A 20,000-nucleotide genomic window follows, 5' to 3' on the forward strand; every position below is an offset into this window, starting at 1 on the left:
TTTGCCATTGCCCCATACATTTGATTTTAGCTTAGAAGAGCCAAAAACACTCTAATCTGAGTTTTGCAGTGTGTGCATTGTGTGCATTTGTGTGCATTTGTGTGCATGTGTGTGTGTGTGTGTGTGTGTGTGTGTGTGTGTGTGTGTGTGTGTGTGTGTGTGTGTGTGTGTGTGTGTGTGTGTGTGTGTGCCTGTATCAGAGTCTGGGAGTAAGTTACTGCTTGTGTTCGGTCTTGAATTAATGACAAAAAAAGGCGGTCCATAATTTTCAGCTGTCTGAAATTAATGAAAATGTATACCTCATTCAGAGTTCCCAGAGTTCCCTCTCTGATTCGCAATGCCACCGCTCCCTCCTCCTTTTCTCATTGGGGACACACGGCTTGACTTCACTACCCCTGCCTGGCACGGGACGGCAAACAACATTCAAAACATGTGGTCGTAAAAAGACAGAGAGGGATTTGCTCTCGTTCTCTGGCTCTCGTTCTCTCACTCTCTCTCTCGTCCTGCATGTTTGTGAAGCATGTGCGAGTGTGTGTGTGTGTTTGCTGGCTTGCATCCATGACAGAGGATGACATAGAAAGACAGAGACATAGGGGAAAAAGAGAGAAAGAAAATCAAATGACGAGGACGAGAGAGAGAAGAATACCTCCTGTCTGAGTTATAGAGTAAAACAGGAAGAGTGAGAGAGTGTCTTCACACAGAGCAAGAGCATGACTTAACGGACTGTAAACTTTTTAAGAGTGCATGAGGCCTGTACTTTACTGGGGGGAGGAGGAGGAAGAGGAGGAGGAGGAAGAGGAGCGAGCTTTGCAGGCAGAACTCGGCCCATCCAAAGGAGATCCAGCTCAGATTTATGTCCTGATAAATCCCTCAGACACTCCCCAAAGACATCTTTTAGGGCCGACTTTAGGAGCACATCAAAGGCCAACAGCCCAGGTCTGGGGAGCAGATCGCAACCCACACAACATGTACCCACTGCCTGTCTTTAATATGCATTTTAAAAAAAGCAAAAAAAGAAAGGAGAAGATTGAGGAGTGTTAAATGCAGAAGACATGGAAAAGAATGCTGAAAGGCATCATGCTGGAGCATGACACAGAGCTGAAGGGGAACAACGTGTCCAGCGGATGGAAATTCTGCTCTCAGGCCTGGCTGCCTTCCTCAAGGCCTGCTCTCCTCCTCCTATTAACCCTCCAGCTCATCCCCATGTCTCTCCTCCTCCGTCTCCATCCCTCCAGCTCATCCCAATGTCTCTTCTCCTCCTATTAACCCTCCAGCTCATCCCCATGTCTCTCCTCCTCCGTCTCCATCCCTCCAGCTCATCCCAATGTCTCTTCTCCTCCTATTAACCCTCCAGCTCATCCCCATGTCTCTCCTCCTCCATCTCCATCCCTCCAGCTCATCCCAATGTCTCTTCTCCTCCGTCTCCATCCCTCCAGCTCATCCCAATGTCTCTTCTCCTCCTATTAACCCTCCAGCTCATCCCTACGTCTCACTGACTGTGACGAACGGTCATGATCTCTGCCTGTAAGCTCCGCCACTGAGAGTGTATAAATGGATGTGTGTGTGAGTGTGAATAAGTGTCAGTGAACATCTGTGTGTATTGTGTACATGTGTATGTAAGTGTCAGTAAGGGTCTGTGACTGTGTCCATGTCCATGAAGTGTCCATGCATGAGTGAGTCTCTGTGTCTTTTTGCATCTGTGTGTCTCAGTACACGTATGTTTGCCTGCATGTGTGTGCCTACTGCCTGCTTTATGTCGAGGATTCTGTCTCAAGAAACATTACTGGCAAGAGAGACAAGAATTGGCTGTGGAGAAGGAGGAAGTCTTTATCCCACACAATAAAAAAAACCTCTGTGCTCTGCTAAGAGATCGAAGAGAGTAGACAAAGACGAAAGAGCGAAAGACAGACAGACAGAGAGAGAGAGAGAGAGAGAGAGAAAGAGGTCTTAAGAAGCACCGAGAGACAGAGAGTGGGAAGGGGGGGGGGGGGTGAGGCAATAGAGATGTCGGGCTTTGGTGGACGTCTGGCTGGAAGAATGATGTCATGTAATAGGTGCGTTATGTGAGCTCATGCTGGAGCTTTGAGGCTGAGCGCTGCTAAGCTGAGAGAGCTCTGATGTGTAGACCAGAGGCTAGCACAAGCCTCAGAACAGCAGCCCCGCTACCACCACCCACTCCACACCCCACACCCCTGCCCATGCCCCAGCCCCATACCCATCAGTGGGATTCACCCGCCTCGCCCGTGCAACACTTCCACTCCTAGCCCTATCTGTCTGATGGGCCATACACAGAAACATTAACATGTACGCATTTACAAACACACACACACACACACACACACACCTATATGTAGTATGAATGTGCACACACACAAAAATACACCTGTAGTATGACCGTGAATGTGCATTGTGTTTGGTAGTGCACTGATAAACACACACACACACACACACACACACACACACACACACACACACACACACCTATAGTATGAATGTGCACACACACAAACATACACCTGTAGTATGAACGTGAATGTGCATTGTGTTTAGTAGAGCACGGATAAACACACACACACACACACACACACACACACACACACAAGTGAACAAACAAACAAACATACACCTGTAGTATGAACGTGAATGTGCATTGTGTTTGGTAGAGCGCGGATAAACACACACACACACACACACACACACACACACACACACACACACACACACGTGTGTGAACAAACAAACAAACATACATACACCTGTGGACAGCATGAATGCAAACACACACTGGGGGTGTACCTCCACTGTTATTGACAAGGCTGGGGCGGGACAGAGAGCGTGCGGTCTGCACACTGCCCTTCTTCAGCGGGGAGACGACCCCTTACCTCTGAGGCCGCTGTGGGCCCCTGCACTGTGGCGGGGGTCAGGGGGAGGTCGAGGCGATGAGGGCGCCCCTAAACGGAGAGGGGCTGCTCCCATCAAAGGGAATGCGAGATGCGGGCATGGCACAGCGGTGGGGTGCAATACACAGGTATCGATGAGCCCCTCTGCTCCTCAGCCTCACCACGACCCCAACAAAGCCTGCAGGCTGCATCCACTGAAAGATTCATGGGCTGACACACACACACACACACACACACACACACACACACACACACACACACACACACACACACAAACACACACAAACATATGCGCACGCACCCACACTCACACACAAACAATCTCCATCTCTCATACACACAAACACACCTATAGAATACACAATACATGATACACACACAGGGCTTTCACAAAGAGCCCTCCACACATAGGCTAAAGCTTCCACACGCATCTACAAATGCACTAACAAGACACACAAACAAACACTCACACAAAGGGATTGCACAACACAACCCCCACAAGCAAACACAGGTAAAGCCAAACAAACAAACACACAAGAGGATCAATACAGATCAATAGGGTATGGAAACTGGTCTTCAAATTAGCCATTCAGCTATTGAGAGCAGGCAGCGCTTGCTCACACACTGTATGCCTCTCAAAGAGTTCTTCCTAATCAAGGCAGACACGCACACACCTCGGGGAGCTCTCAAAACACACAAGGAAGCGAGCCCAACACACACACACACACACACAAGAAAAGGAAGGTGTTGACACACACACTCCTATGCACACAACTCCTCAGAGGGGAAAGTTCACAACCAAACACACACACACACACACACACACACACACTCCTTCTCTGGAGGAAGCACACAAACACAATCAAATACACACCTAAGAGCGCAACAAGGGAGTACTGCACATTCAGCCAAACACACACAAACATTGGATCAGCTTGGGACAAACATGCAGAAACACAGACAAACATAGGACCAGCAGGGGACAGACACCCAGCAACACAGACACACACACAGGATCAGCACAAAAACGATACACTGCAACTCCACAAAAGGAAACAATGGATGGAGGCGCACACACACACACCAAACACTGGCTAGGTGCACACAGGAAAGACCTGCTGCTTCTGCATATATATATATATATATATCTCTCTCTCTCTCTCTCTCTCAGAGCAGAAGAGCTCCCTTTTTCTCTCCCCTCTCCCCCCAAAACCCCAACCAATCTCTTCCCTTTCCCTATCTCGCTCTCAGGTTCTGTGACCCTTCTTGTGGTTGTGAGGCGTAAATGAGATATCCAATGCGCCTTCATTCTCTCCTGCTCCCCTCTTCCCTTCTTCCCTCTCTCCCGCGTTCCTCCGCATTCCTCTCACGGGGGTCTGAGGGCTGAGGCTGGGGCCATTCCTCGGCAGACAGAGAGCTTTAAGAGATCACTCCGAACCGCCCGCCGTTTACCTCCGCGGCTGCACCCGGCTGACCCTCACCCGCTCCTCCATGCCACGCCAGCCACCGCCACAACCCTCCCTGCGCACCGATGCATTCTGGGAAACTAATTAGCTCCAGGAGGCGGCAGGGGCTCGGCGGTTGAACTGGAGGCGCTGGGTTTGTGCAGCCCTCAGGCACTTCTAAGATGAATGTGTGGCTGTCAGTGGAGAGTCACACTTCCTACACACATACACATGAACACACACTCATACAGACACGCGCACACACACACACACACACACACACACACACACACACACACACACACACACACACACACACACACACACACACACACACACACACACACACACACAACCTCCAATATCCTAACCCAGCAAAATAAGTCACTCTTAACAACAACAAAACAAAAAAAAACATGCAGGACTAACAATGTGCCTGTGGATTTGTGTGTGTGTGTGTGTGTGTGTGTGTGTGTGTGTGTGTGTCTTTTTAGATAGCTGAAATGTCTTTGGGGTTTGGTCAATGCACTTTTCTCCAGCTCATCTTACATCCTGTGCAGTGCCCAAATTATTGTGACCTGCCAAACGAGGAAGCAACATCGGCAACCACACATGCAATCACCAGATGCGCTCACTTAAAAGGAATGGAATGCAAAACCAGGCTTCGGTTTTCCTAACGGCACACAAATGAAAACCTGTGCTGTTCAGGACATCAACACCGTACGGCTGAAAGCTCAGGCATCTCTGCACTCGTGTGACAGAGCCACAATTGGTTCAGCAATTTGGTGCATCATTTCAAGTGGTCAGAGAGAGGCAACCAGAGACAAGGGCACAGAAAACATACAGGCCGAGAAAGAATGAGGAGAGAATAGATCTAAAAATAGAAAAGACAGTTTTCAGTGAGAGAGATGAGGAAAGACATAAAGTCTGGGCCTATAGAAAGCACTGAAGATGACCGATAGGGAGAGAGAAAGTGAGTGAGAGAGAGAGAGAGAGAGAGATAGAGAGAGAGAGAGAGAGAGATAGAGAGAGAGAGTGAGAGAGAGAGAGAGAGAAAAGAAAGAGAGGCCACATCCCTGGCTGTCCTCAGCTAAAGCATTTCTCTCTTAGGAAGAACACACACCTGACCTTTCTCAACTTCCCTCGGTCTAAATGCTTTCTGGCAAAAGGTTTCAAAATAATAGCGGCGGTGCGCGGGGTACTCCTCCGGGGGCTCTGGCCCGGGCAGGGAGAGAGAGAGACACAGGGAGAGAGAGAGACACAAGGAGAGAGGGGCACAGACAGGGAAGCGATGAAGCACCGCGGGGGCTTCGCTTGCACCCCGTAATCAGAGCAGGCGGTGGCGTTTAGGGAGGGCAGGAGAGGGGAGGGGGGTAGGTGGGCGATGTGGGGCACGTTATCTAAAACACATGGAAATGTCAGGGTAATTTTGCCCCGCCAACTTCAAACACTCTCCAGGTCCCCAGCGTGCACCCCCCAACCCCCACCCAACCTTTACCTCATAAAGCTGAGGGAGCAGTGCAGTGCTCTCACCGCAGACTCCATCACGCGACACACCAGGGGAGGGGAGGGGAGGGTGGGCACTCAAATATGTGTGTGTGTGTGTGTGTGTGTGTGTTTGTGTGTGTGTGTGTGTGTGTGTGTGTGTGTGTGTGTGTGTGTGTGTGTGCAAGTGAGAGAAAGTCTATGTAGTAGGACTATGTACGTATTCATGCATGCTTGTGTGTGTGTGTGTGTGTGGCTGGCTGTGTATGCATCTACTCATACAGGTGTGTGTGCGTGTGTCTGCGTGTGTCTGTGTGTGTGTGTGTGTGTGTGTGTGTGTGTGTGTGTGTCAGTGTTGCGAATGCCTGTATATGCCTGTGTATGCGTCCATGCATGCCTGTGTGTGTAAATACAAGGTTTAGAGTTGAGAGGGTGGGGTAAGGGGGGGGGGGGGTTCTTTTTTTCTATACATTACCTCGTAGAGAAGGCAGCCTAGCGACCAGATGTCAGACTTGAAGTTATATCCGTTTTCGTGTATCCTCTCCGGAGACATGTAATAAGGGGTGCCCACTGGAACAGACAGAAAGAGGGAGAAGGAGAGAGGAAAGCAGAAGTTAGCATCCATCCAACTCTGTCTCTGTGTCTCTCTCTCTGTATCTCTGTTAAATGGGGCGGTGTCAGGAAGCACTGCCGTTCACCCATGGATGCTTCACTGACACAGACGTGGAGATGAGAGGGAGGTATAGAACGAGGGAGAGGGGGATGAGGGGTCTCTGATGGATAGGTGGGGGGTGAAGAGAGCAGATGAATTCAGCAGAGGATAAATTCATGGCATAGAATTTTTTTTTTTTTTTTTTAAACAAATTACATCAATATCTGGGAAAGTCAGTATCCTCATTTGTGCAACTCTGAAGACTTTAAAATCATATACCATCAAACTACAAATAAACAATCACTGTGTTGACAAACAACCCAGTACCCCATACAGAGTGTGGTATTCAGAACCAAAGAAGCCTCAGCACTAGAAGATGTTACTGAGGGAAGAATGGTCACTGTTGATCTATCATGAGGCCTTCCAGGGCTGGGGACGACCTAGAGATTGACAAACTAACTTTGTTCATAGCATGTAGATGTGGGCAGATTTGTATAAGGATTTGGGTGCGTGTGAGTGAGTGAGTGTATGTATGCGCACAAATGTGTATGTATGTATGTATGTATGTGTGTAGATAATTATATAAGTATCAAGCCCACAGCCAGCAGACAGGAAGGCGGCTGTCATTCACCTTTCATTAGAAACCAGCAGGAGTGATTCAAAGCAGGAGGCATAGCACACACACAAACACACACATTGTATACCTCTTGGCCTGACTTCTGATTATTTTTTTTTTTTTAAACACCCACAATGGTGGAGCCAGAACCACTCCCACATATGATCGCCATTCCATTCACCTGCAGTTATGACTCATCACCTCTGGACAACATGCTAAACTGTATGTGTGTGTGTGTGTGTGTGTGTGTGTGTGTGTGTGTGTGTGTGTGTGTGTGTGTGTGTCAAACCCACTGAATCAGTATGAGAAGAAAGTTTCTGACTTGGCGTCAAAGATGACCAAAGGCTGATCCCATTTCTGGAAAGTTCGGCAAGTTCTGCTCAAATATGGGTCCGGACCATCAGAACAGTACTGGAAAAAGAGTGCGATGTGGTGTTGCTGTTGTTACCTCCTATTCTGGTGCAGGGGAAGGGGGAGCATGAAGACTGTTCCTAGAAAAGCCAAACAGCAGCGCTCTCCTTCATTACAGGGTGTGAAAAAGAGACTGAGGGGAGATCAGAGGAGAGGTGGCTCTGAGATGGGGAGAGTCAGTCAGAGAGCCACCTACCAAGAAAAGGAAGAGAGAGGTATGAAGAGCGAGGTAGGGAGGACGAGAGAGATTAGGACTGGAAGACGGGAGAGTGAAAGAGAGATAAAGAACAAAAAGGGTGATAGAAAACAGGAAAGGTTGGGGTGAGAGACATATAGCACAGGATGAATGGAAGATGGGAGAGAGGGAGCGGGATAGGTTGTGGAAGACAGATAGAGGGTTTAGAGAGACAGACGGAGGTAGAGAGAAATGGCCACGGAGAAGACAGCAGAGATGAGGGGAGAGTGGTGGGAGGCAGAAAAAGATGGGGAGACCAGAGAGAGAAAAGAATGACAAAGAGGGGAGAGAGACAGAGCGCGTGAGCGAGCAAGCAGAATGGGAAAGATAGCAGGTAATTGGCAGTGAGTAATAGCTAGACAGCACAGGAGAGAATGCAGAGACACATGAGGATGGCTACCCAAAACACTCCACACACCCACACACCCACACCCACAGCTACTCTTCTGTAACCCCAGTGCAGAGTTCTTGGCAAATAAAGAATACACACAATTGCCCTTGACCGTTTGTTGCTCCTCTAACTTCTGCCCACAGATGACCTCTTAGAAAACTACATACACACACAGACACACACACACAGTCCCTCTGCTGCAACTCTGGCTCCTGCTCTCAATCTAACACTTAGCAGGCAGTGTCAGGAGAGCCAAAGCGTGAATGATTGATGATAAAGAAAAAAATGGAGAGTGAGAGAGGAACAAAAGAACAAAAGCAAGAGGGGCTACAGTAGGAGCGAGAGAGCAAGAGTGAGAGATAAAGAGGAGAAGGAGAAGAAGGAGCCAAAATCCTGACAAATGCTCACAGTTTAAAAAAGTTTAGCCCTGATACAAGAGGTCCATATCCAGTTGAGTCTCGGATGGCAAAGAACATCCAGACATACACCCACACACACACACACACACACACACACACGTCACCTTCTTTCACAGTAAGGGCTGTCAAAGAAGTGCATTCATGTTGAAGTCACGTTAACTAGTTAGGCTAGTAGAACCACAGTAAGAAGTCTGCATGTACACTCGGACTCAACAGTCAGGCCATCTTGGGGTGTGTTGTGATGATTATGACAAGAGCCTGTTCTCACAGTCTGTGTGGATAAACTGCGCAAGCACAGGCATTGACAGTGCTAATCCAACAGTCTCCATGGAATGCTCATTAAGAACTGTTTCACTAAAAAGATTTGGTATTAAATTAAATAAAGTAGAGAGTGGGATAGAGAGGAGAGAGAGAGAAAGAGAAAGAGTGAGATAAAGAGGAAAGAGAGAACAGGAAGCAACCCGTGGTGCGTGTGAAAGCACCTTTATGAGGTGTAGGCACTATGCAGGATTAAAAGGTGCTGAAAGGAATTCTAATCGAACACACTTCTTTGGTCAAACTCAGCGTATCGCTCCTCATGTTCTCTTAGGTGTCTGTTCTGTTTGTGCTGAAAAATAGTACCAATGGGTCAGTACTGTTTTGTCCCATTTTATAATGTTTTTGATTGATGTCAATTGCTAGCAAGCAGGTACCTCAGGTAACGTTAATTTACTTTGCAATGGACAGTCATCTTATTTTCTAAATTACCGAGGTATGCGGTTGAAGGTAAAGTTAGCTACAGCAGTAGGAGAGAGGGGCGGCTGTACTGGCTGTGGGAATCCGTCTTGTCCCCTGCATTCTTGTGTGCTTGCTTGTCATTCATGTGATGATGTTTTACATTGTAATGTTTGTTTCGCTTCAACTATGAGAAAAACACATCGTCTTCCACGCCTTATTTGGCTGGAATGTCTAGACCATCTCCACAACCCGCGTCAAACACTGGCCATCGGGCAGCAGACGCTTTGGATTCCCGCATAATTTCTCTTTTGGTCAGCTAGGCCAGCTGTTAGTGTCCTTGCATTGACAATGTGTGTCCATGAATGACGGAGCTTCCGAAAGAGAACTGAAGGTAGGGGTGTATCTGTTTGGCTGTTGAGTTCAAATATCTTTCTCCAGTATCGCTTACCCTACCTTTATGGAATATACAACCGACCCCCTCCTCCTCCTCTCAGTTCACACACACAGACACACACACAGACACACACACAGACACACACACACACACACACACACACACACACACACACTCCTGCATCAGATCACTGCTCTCATTCTCTCACCCACTCTCCTGTCCCCCCCCCCCCCCCCTTCCTATCCACAAACCATCTGAACAAGAAGCTGCAGAGTAATTAACACAGTTCTCTGTTTCTTTTCCTTCCTGTGTGTGTGTGTGTGTGTTAATTAGGGAAAACCGAGCAGTGGATTACAGCTACTTCATTGCATTTTCTTTTTTTTAATAACCTCTTTCACCGTTATTTCACTGACTGACTTTTCTTTTGCTTTCTTCCCCTCTGTTCTGCTTTCTGTTCAGTTCTTCCCTTAACCTCCATCTCACTGTCAGTGACTCCATCACCCCAACCCTTCCACCTTATCCCAACTTCATTTAACGAGCTGGAGAGCGGCAGAAGAATATGCAAAGCAAAGAGATTTCTTTCTCTCTGCATAACCCCCTCCCTCTCTCATTCGTTTGTTATTGCTCTCTCTTTTCCCCCATTCTCTCACTGCAAAGCTACAGAGCCCACTGGAGAGGCCAGAATTTGAAGCCTGGGGCTGTGTGTGTGTGTGTGTGTGTGTGTGTGTGTGTGTGTGTGTGCTCACAAGAGTAGTGCAGCACTTTCTGCAGACCCCCATCCAGAGAGCGAGAGAGAGAGAGAGAGAGAAGGAGAGTGCGCATTCACAGACACACACACTATCACACTTACACACACAATAATTCCTCCACCACTTTTGATTACACACCAAACTGACAACCCCTATACCCTACCCTTCAGGGAGACTGAATGATTGAGAGACAGAGAGAGGCAGGGAGAGAGAAAAGCAAAGAGAAAATTAAACTTCAATAGGAGCACAAAGACAGAGAGGTATGGAGAAGACACAGAAAGTAAGACAGAGAGACGTCACACATGGAGAAAGAGAATACCAAAGTAAACCAGAAAAAAAGGAATAAGAAGAGGGTGTTGAATTGGCCTGCTGGACACACACACACACACACACACACACAAAATAAAAAACATAAAACTGTACATACTGTAGGATTTTGATTAATTGTTGCTGTGACCTGTTAGGCAACCTTCATTTGTGTTTTCTGTGCGTGTCAGAGGAGCTTAGAGATATATGATTTTGAGAGTCCAAGACCACACTACACTTATGCTATGTGTCTCTGAGGCTCCTGCACCTGGTGCCCCCAGAATAGAACATCTAATCTATGGGGCAGTTGTTTTACTTTACTCCTACCTTCCAAATATGGACCATTTCCGTGTTTGTAACAGCCTGTGTGCAACTGACAGACACATGATTTACGCCTTCTTAGTGGGATAACCAAGGGATTCTCAGACATTCTGTATGAGAGTCACAGGAGACATTGGAGAGACAATCTCCAAGTCATCGCCAAGGGCATCTGGGAGTGACAAGAACAGAGACAGTCCAAACAACAACTTAACAACATCTGATGGCACGAGGGCTAACTGTATATTAGTCTTTACTGAAACTTTAGCCATCCATAGCCTATGCAACTCTGATTTATTTTACTCTTTTTCATGTTAATCCATGAATGTCTTCTAGATTTCACTCCAGTGTAGTCAAGCCTTATTCGGGAAACTGTCATTTCTTATTTTCAACACAGTTAACTCTGTTTAGCATCACAAGACAACTCAATTTAGGGAAAAACTCCAAAAACCTAACAATACATACAAACAAAGACTCACACAATCACATGAGAAACACATTTTCACGAACACATTACAAGAACTTCACATTTCATACATCCTCATCAAAATAAATGGATTCACCGCCCTACCAACACAAACTCAGTTCCAGTCCTATCCAAACGCATATCTTTACAGCATGACCAGTACAAATGCTTAATAGCAAACATCCAGACACATCCAGCCTTCACGTCATCCATCAGTAGACAGGATCCCAAAGGGCATGTTTAACTGAGGGGCATGTCAAACACAAAAACACAGCCCACAGCAACAGCATCAGGAGGCCCACCAGCTCCCTTCACCTGCCTCGATGATGGAGAGACAGAGAAAGACTGACAGACAGAGAGAGAGAGAGAGAGAGAGAGAGAAAGAAAGAGAGAGAGAGAGAGAGAGAGAGAGAGAGAGAGAGAGAGAGAGAGAGACAGTGACTGTATGAATGTGGTTCTTTCAGATGCCAGTGTTTGTATCTCTATGTGTACGCGCTGTGTGTATGGACACAATTCCCTCGAATGCTTTTACCAATTACTTGTATATGTGTGTGTTTGTGACTGAGAGAAGGAAAGCAAGAAAGAGAATGAGTGAGTGAGTTAGTGAGAGGAGATTGATTACTGTAGACCCACTTCCTGGCCGAAGGGTCATTAAGTCATCTTTACTGAGGCACCATGATTAAGGCCACATTCCAACCCGTTTGCTTAGCCAGCTATCCCTCGCTCTCTCCCTTTTAAACCCACCTCTGTCTCTCCATGTCTCTCCACCGCTCTCTCTCTTTTTCCTGTGTCTGTGGCCTTAAACAGGCTTGTCACTTTGTGGTCTGTACCGCGCTGCACCTGTGGAGGGCGCTGTGGCTTCAACTTTTAAATCTCCGGCCACTTTGCACACTTGCATCACCTCCCTGGCTTCTTAAACCCTGTCTGTGTTGCTCATTCCACAGTGGTGGAGCAGTGGTTAACACTGGAGATCGGTGTGGCAAGCCAATTTACATTATTCAATGTATAGAAGCATTTGTCTCCTCACACAAGCAAGAAAACAAATACATGCATCTCTGATAAAAAATTAAAAAAAATGTCCATTTCAGGACCAATTGGTGTCTCCATTCTAATGATTTATGAATGCACTGAACTGACATTGGTTTAACCTCAGAGTTGTGGATGCTGCATGATCTCGCCCATCTGGAGTGATTGACAACACTAAGGAGAGAGCATGCAGGCGAGGATGAATTAAACATTGTATTTCTGATTAAAACACAAATCAAGGCAGTGTACAAAGTACGCGGTGAAACGCACAGCTTCTTGTCCACTTACGGTGTCTGTCAATGTTTATGAGAGGATCGGAACAGGTATAGAAAGACACCCACCTACACTCAGACACACACATGTACACACACCCACCCACACACCAGCTCACACATGCTGCTAAAAAGGCTGTAGGAATGTCACATAACCTGGACGCTAGTTTTTTTTGTGGCCGTAAAGGCTCGAAAGGGACAGGCTGTTAACAAACTGTAAAAATGAAAGAATTTGGTTTAAAACAACAGGTCATCTCAAATATAGGAAGTACTAAAACAGCACACACACCACTGTTCACACACGGGGTTCCTGCAGCTACACGACTCGTACCAGCCGAGTATTACTCACTCACACACATACATACACACTCATTAAAACAGTGTCGCTGAGAGGTGTGTGTGTGTGTGTGAGTGTGTGTGTGTGTGTGTGTGTGTGTGAGGAGGGGGGCTAAAATTATTTTATTTCCTATAAGTGTCTGCTTCCCGGGAGGAGCCAACCAGCGCACACACAGCGGGAGGCAATGTGTCTGTGTGTGTGTGTGTGTGTGTGTGTGTGCACATGTACCTGTTTTCTGGCCAGACAGTCACGTAGCGACATATCTAGCATTCAATTACTGGGCATTTGCGGAACCCGTCCACTGTGTGTGTGCATGTGTGTGTGTGCGTGCATGTGAGTGAGTGAGTGAGTGAGCGAGTGAGTGAGTGAGTGAGTGAGTGAGTGTGTGGTTTTGCAAACTGAACCCTGATTCCCTACTCTCAGACATCATGTGTGCAGAGGTCGAAGATCATAGCAACAGGAAATACCCTAACCAGCAAGTAGAGGTGAGGGGGGGCGCTCCATCCGCTGCAGCCCTCACCCCACGCCCTCTCTTCACGCTCGCTACAAAGGCCCCAGGGGTGATTGGGTAAGGGGGTGGGAGACGGGCAAGCCCCTTAAAACATGGACACATGCTCCCTTTCCCCAGCCACTGATGAAACACATCCAGTCGCACTAATTAAAGGGACTTTTACCCCTTCCCTTTATAGACACTTGCCGTCTTTTTTTTTTTTCAAACACGGGAGTGGGCAGAGATAGAGGGAACAAAAAAAGGAAAGAAAAAAGGAAAGAGAGAAAAGACAGGATCGAAAGAAAAAAAGAACCAAGTATGAAAGAAAGACTTTAAGACAGAGGTACAACATAAATAAAGAAGAAGACAGAAACTGAGAGGAATAAAAAGTGTGTTGACTAAAGAGTTGACAACGTACCTAATGAGTGTGCGGCCGTGGTCTTGGAGCTGAAGAAGCGGCCTAGTCCCAGGTCTCCCAGCTTCACCACGCCCGTGGCGGTGATGAACACGTTAGCAGGCTTTATATCTGCAACACACACACACACAATGTAAACACAAGTATGAGTATGCCAAACACACACACACACACACACACACACACACACGCACACACACAATGACTGTCTGTGTCACTCTCTCTCCTACTCTATTAACATGTAACATAGAGACACACTTCAATGTGACGGAGCATTACTACAATTGCACCCTAAACCCATTGGAACCCCCCCCCCAATGAGGCATAGGGAGACTAATGACTGGGCCGGCCTGTCGGCACTGCTGTCTGCGGGGCCTAAATCACCTCAAATCACCTTTCAGAAGTCGGAGCCGAACCGGCAGCCTCAGACAGACAGAAGCATGGAGTGGGGGGGTCATTGGACGTACAAAGTGGGGGGGGTTATTGGACGCATGTGCTCCATAAACACTGCAGCGTTTGATGTTCAACACCTTGGAACATTGACCCTGAGCCCCCACCCCTCCAAACTCCTCTCTCCACCTCACTTACACATACGTACTGACACACACACACACACACACACACACACACACACACACACACACACACACACACACACACACACACACACACACACACACACACACTTGCATACAAGCCTCACTCTATTAAGCCTGTGCTAGATTGTGAAATTGAACTTCGGAGGTGCAAAGTGATAGGATGAAATAGATTTTTACTGGCTGTTTCTTAACCAGACTTTTCACCGCATTCAGTCCCCACGCACTGGTAGCTTACAGCAGACGAACTGACCTGAGGCCTGTAGTAGAGCCTCTGCCGTGGCATGTTTCTGCTTTCTATTAAACAGCTGGGTGATGTGATGACACAGCAGGGTGACAGGGGTCTGGGGGGATGACAGTGATATCTGGTGTATAATAAAACAGCCGTGCCATGTGATGATGTTGTGGGAGACGAAGCGTGACGTCTGGGTCCCTGTGTGCACGCGTGTGTGTGTGTTTGTACAGACGGGAGGGCCCCAGGTGGACCCAAACCCTGATCTCTGTGCGCGTGTCGCACCTGCAGTATTTAGTAATGGCGAGGCGAGGTGAGCTGATGGGCTTCCTCAGCAGACACAGGGTCTGATTGGTGTGGATGGCTGAGCTCAGGCATGGCTCTTTGAGCCTTGGGAGGACAGGCAGCTCAAACCCCAGCAGGAGGGATGACAAAAAAAACAACGGAGGAGTATGGCAGCCAGGGCTTCTGGGATAGATGTTTCACACCATTGCTACTACCATGGAGGTGTGTGTATATATGTAAGCCTGTGTATGTGTTTGTGTGTGTGTGTGTGTGTGTGTGTGTGTGTGTGTGTGTGTGTGTGTGTGTGTGTGTGTGTGTGTGTTTTGGGGGGTGACTGGGGAGACTGAGGGTCACCACTGTTCAGCAGCAATGCTAACCAATTAACGATGCTGTGGAGGATGAATGCTAGCATTGGGAACAGGCTAGGAAGATGGGCAATGTTTACCCAGGATGGCACATGGCCCATCCCACCGCAGTCTAAGCCGTTTTTTTTTTCCATTTCCACACGAGTCCGAGTCCAAGTGTGATACAACACACAGGCAATGACACAGAGCCACACAAATCTGTGTATTCTTGGAACAGAGAAACCTCACCGATCACGATCACCACCAGAGTTATGGGTTTTAACTAGGGGTGGGTATCGCCAACCACCTCGCGATACGATACGCATCCCGATACAGGGGTCGCGATACGTACGTATACGATACGTATCCCGATATTTTAGGCTTATAACAAAAAAAAATTGCCTGTAACTCCTTGACAGTACATCATAACATATTTGTCACCTCATGTGGATTCTACAGAAACTCTGCTTTCAAATTATACCATCAACTGGATGATGGGCAAAGTATGCAGGCAGGCACATGAACCAAGTAGACGCTGTACAAAGAAACAGACAAAAAAAAAAAATAATATTTTTTTTTTTTTTTTTTTTTTGTTGCACGTGAAGTATCGATACTGACGCCTCCGTATCGATACACGCATCGTAAAGAGGCCCGCGACGATGTATCCCCGTATCGATATTTTGAACACACCCCTAGTTTTAACACAGCAACAAAAAAACTAACTAACGTCACTCAAACATAAATTGAGCTTAATCCGACACATTGGCCTAATCCCAGCACTGTCATTCATATACACAAACACAAATCTGACTCTCAGCCCATGATCCAAAAGGGCCCTAACCTTCACCGAGCAGCGAACCTGTTTGTTTTTAAGGGGGGTAAAACAAAACAAAAAAAATGCGTAGGCCACATTAGATTGTGTTTTTACACTGACCTGAAAGAAAAGTGTGCTCGTTTTGTGTTCATTTGTTATCAAATGTCAATATTGAAAGGAATTATGAATATCCCACTGTAAACGTATTGGCTCTTGTGATCTGTGTTGTGGACTGGGGCTGAGGGGGGGATTTGCTGTAGGGCCCTGCAACGCACGTCTGCACATGTGCACGTATGAAAGGATGGGTTGAAGTAGGCGTACAGGGCGTAGGTTGCTTCGGCTGTGCATGGCTGTGTGTCAAAGAGAGCTGGGGGGTGGTGGTGTTTCTAATGATACAGGTTATCCAGACTGTGCCTCTGTGTTTTTATGTCCAAAAGTGTGTGTGTGTGTGTGTGTGTGTGTGTGTGTGTGTGTGTGTGTGTGTGTGTGTGTGTGTGTGTGTGTGTGCTTGCATTGGACTATGTGTCAAACAGAGCATGTTTAGCATGTATGCATCAATGTCTTGTGTGGGTGTTTGATGCCTTCATGTCTATATGAGGGGTGTGTGTGTGTGTGTGTGTGTGTGTGTGTGTGTGTGTGTGTGTGTGTGTGTACACACTCACCTCTGTGCATTACACGTCGAGAATGCATGTGCTCCAGAGCACTGCACAGTTGCACAAAGTACTTCCACACCGTCCTCTCCGGAATCAGCCTCTTCTGCTTCTTAAAGTGCTTCAGGCACAGAGACAGAACAGCAGTCAGTCACTCAAACTCATTTGGACCAAGCAGTCCTAAAACATGCACAAAACACATCACAAGTTCGGTGGCGAGACTAGCACTAGTTCAGTGACTGCCTCAGACAAAAACACAGCGTTTAAGTGGTTTAAATTTAACAATGCATAGTTTATATGAATGCTCATTTGAAAACAAACACCAAAGCAATTCAATTTGTCAACTACATAATTGATATGATTTTGAGTTAAATGCGTTAAGGGATACATCAGGAGGTGAGTTTCATGACCAGATTTTTTTTTTGTGCGACCGCTAACAGCAGTAGCTATGTGACCTTTGTCGTTCTGCATGTCTTGGCAGCATCTTGAAAAATCTCTCAGCTCCAGACTCTGATGGTGTGGTGGACTGGTTTGGGACCAGACACGGGACCAGTAGATGCTAATTCAACACAGGCCCTTTTGATTTGGGACCCGTTTGGGGGAAAAAAGCAACCTAACCCTCTCTCATTTCTCAGGGCCTGCCAATGGAAAGCATATGAGTCCTGCAAGGATGGGAAGATGGAGGAGGAAAATAAGGAGCGTTTGTGGTTAGCTTAAAAATGTACACATCTGGCTTGGAGCTCCAACACAGGTCCCACCATTACCCACCCCTAGAAAAAGGGGTCTTGTGCCCCCCTTTACAACTTAACTGGAGAGTTCCCTGATGCAACTTCATTGCACCATTTGCTTTCCCGTTAGATCGAGTGCGCTCTTGCTGATCGGCCTGGTCTCGTGTCGGCATCAGAGTGCATCGGGTGGGGGTGGGGGTGTGTGTGTGTGTGTGTGTGTGTGTGGGGGGGGGGGGGTTATGGCAGAGTTGGACTCCTGTTTTACATCTTGCCTCTGTAAGGTACCGGCTGAGGATGGCGACGTCAGGGCTGTTAGGCTTTGAAATGAAGAACCTAAGAGGGGATCGTTGCGAACCGTTTACTCAGGAGAGCCGAGCCACAATGAGCGCAACTAATCAAATTATGCCGAGCATCAAAGCTGAAATTAATACGACAACACGTGGCTCGTTTGAGACCTTCAAGGAGGGTCCTGACAGACACAGGCAACCCTTACCAGAGCGGAATTACCTGCTAATTTTCTGGAGTCCTTTTGTGTGTGTTTTTTTTTTTCTTTCTTTGGGGTGGGTGGGGGGAGACTCGTAATAAAGGCATGGTAATGACACGCTAATTTGTGTTGGTGCAGGTAAATGAGGGGACAGCCATCCTGTGGTTATTTCAGGTAGTGTTCTTTTTTTTACCTCCCTTCTTTGTTTCAGCTCTTGTCTCTCTCGCCCTCTCTTACAACCCTCTCCACTCCCGACCACCACCACCCTCATCTGTTTCAACCCTTCTTTTGGTGGAATAATTCCCACTTCTCTGAATGCCATATTCTAGCCAGCGCAACCTTGGCCCACATCCAAAACAAAGCCTGTGCCTATTCTTCCCAAGCCCTCGTATTTGCATATCAGAGGGCTGTTTGATGTCAATGGGGGGAGTGCACTCGGCCCCCTCTATGCCTTTAAAAGCAAACACTGTGCATGCAATATTCTGTAAGTGCATGCAAATCAAGGGCCATCTGATTTCATTTGAATTCTGAGATGGCCAGAGGAGAGGAGAAAGGTGGGACGTGGCGAGAAGTGTGCGAGTATGCCTGTGTGTTTGTGTGTGTGTGTGAGTGTAAGTGTATGTGGGGGGGGGGGGGGGGGGGGGGGTTCAGGTTAAATCAAAAAGAATAAAAAATGCTAAATTCATGCATGCAGAGCTTCTGTTTTACATATGGCACCCCATGCAATTGCATCCAGCTCATTCTTTGTTCACCAGGATCATTCCTGATGTGCACCTTTTTCCCAAAGTGACACTGCTCTGTCTGCTCCCAAAAAAATGAATGAAATAAACAACCGACCAACCAACCCAAAAAAAATGTAAATAAAGAAAAAAAAAGACAGGATCCGAAGCGAAGGTAGCAGGCATCTCTGGCCCTTCAGTGCCTGGCAGCAGGGAGACGGAGAGAAGCTGAGGCAGGCTGAATATTCACCGCCAGTCGATCAACGCTCGCCGACGCTCATGTTTGTTATGATACCACTTAGCATTCAGGATCTCTGTCTGCGCTGCTGCTAATTTGCTAAACAGGTGCAGTGCAGATCGACCATCCCGACATGCTACAGCTCGTCTTGCTGTGCAGAGCATCATTAACACTTGGTACTGGATTGCAACTATTTATTTATCTATTCACTTATGCGCCTGTGTATTTCAAACTGGACAGAAGTTTTAAAAATGGTCTCCAAATGTTTGTCATTTTCCCCTTCTCTGAAAAAATCTGAGTTTTGACAAAAGTACTCAGGATAACAAAGACAGTTTTGGCCCTCATGAGCAAGACCATTTTTAGATACCTAACTGTGACTTTTTCCTGTATTTATCAGCAGACAAGTTTAACATTCTCTAAAGCAATTACAGACACTATTTACTTATCAGCATCATCTGGAGTACTGGCTGGTCCAACTAGGGTGTGAAGTCCAACCTAACAACTACTGTAAATGCAGCTGCATGACCACATATCTCTAGATCAGAAGATGAACTTTGATTTTCACAGCTTTCAAACATTTATGAAAAACCAATGTTGATTCCCAGTCGTGTTTTATTCTCAGTATTACTTAAGATAGACAGAACTGAAGAGGCCATAATATTAGGAGGCCATATATTCTGATCAAACATTCCAAATATTCTCAAGATGGAGCGATGTCTGTATCATACACCTCTGAGCAGATGTCTGGGTGTTTATAAAATACTTGGCAATAATGAAAATCTCATGCATGCTGTTGTGTGATTGACCATGAATGTGAATACACCGTTTAGCAGAGTTGTAGCAAAATCACTCCACCTGGATGGTAT

At 47.0% G+C, this 20,000-nt stretch overlaps 1 protein-coding gene across 3 annotated transcripts in view; it reads right to left on the reverse strand.

Moving 5' to 3' along the window:
* nek7 (NIMA-related kinase 7) overlaps positions 1–20,000 on the reverse strand; it is a 67,185-nt gene that overhangs the window by 14,208 nt on the left and 32,977 nt on the right. For all 3 annotated transcript variants that reach the window (XM_080833496.1, XM_080833497.1, XM_080833498.1), the window contains exons 6-8: positions 16,978–17,086; positions 14,048–14,155; positions 6,306–6,400 (exon numbers count right to left, since the gene is read on the reverse strand). In XM_080833496.1, the coding sequence (XP_080689622.1) occupies positions 6,306–6,400; positions 14,048–14,155; positions 16,978–17,086 (312 nt within the window). The remainder of the gene's footprint in view (positions 1–6,305; positions 6,401–14,047; positions 14,156–16,977; positions 17,087–20,000) is intronic.

Source organism: Sprattus sprattus, assembly GCF_963457725.1.
Source record: "Sprattus sprattus genome assembly, chromosome: 2".
In the NCBI taxonomy this organism is placed as follows: Eukaryota; Metazoa; Chordata; class Actinopteri; order Clupeiformes; family Clupeidae; genus Sprattus; species Sprattus sprattus.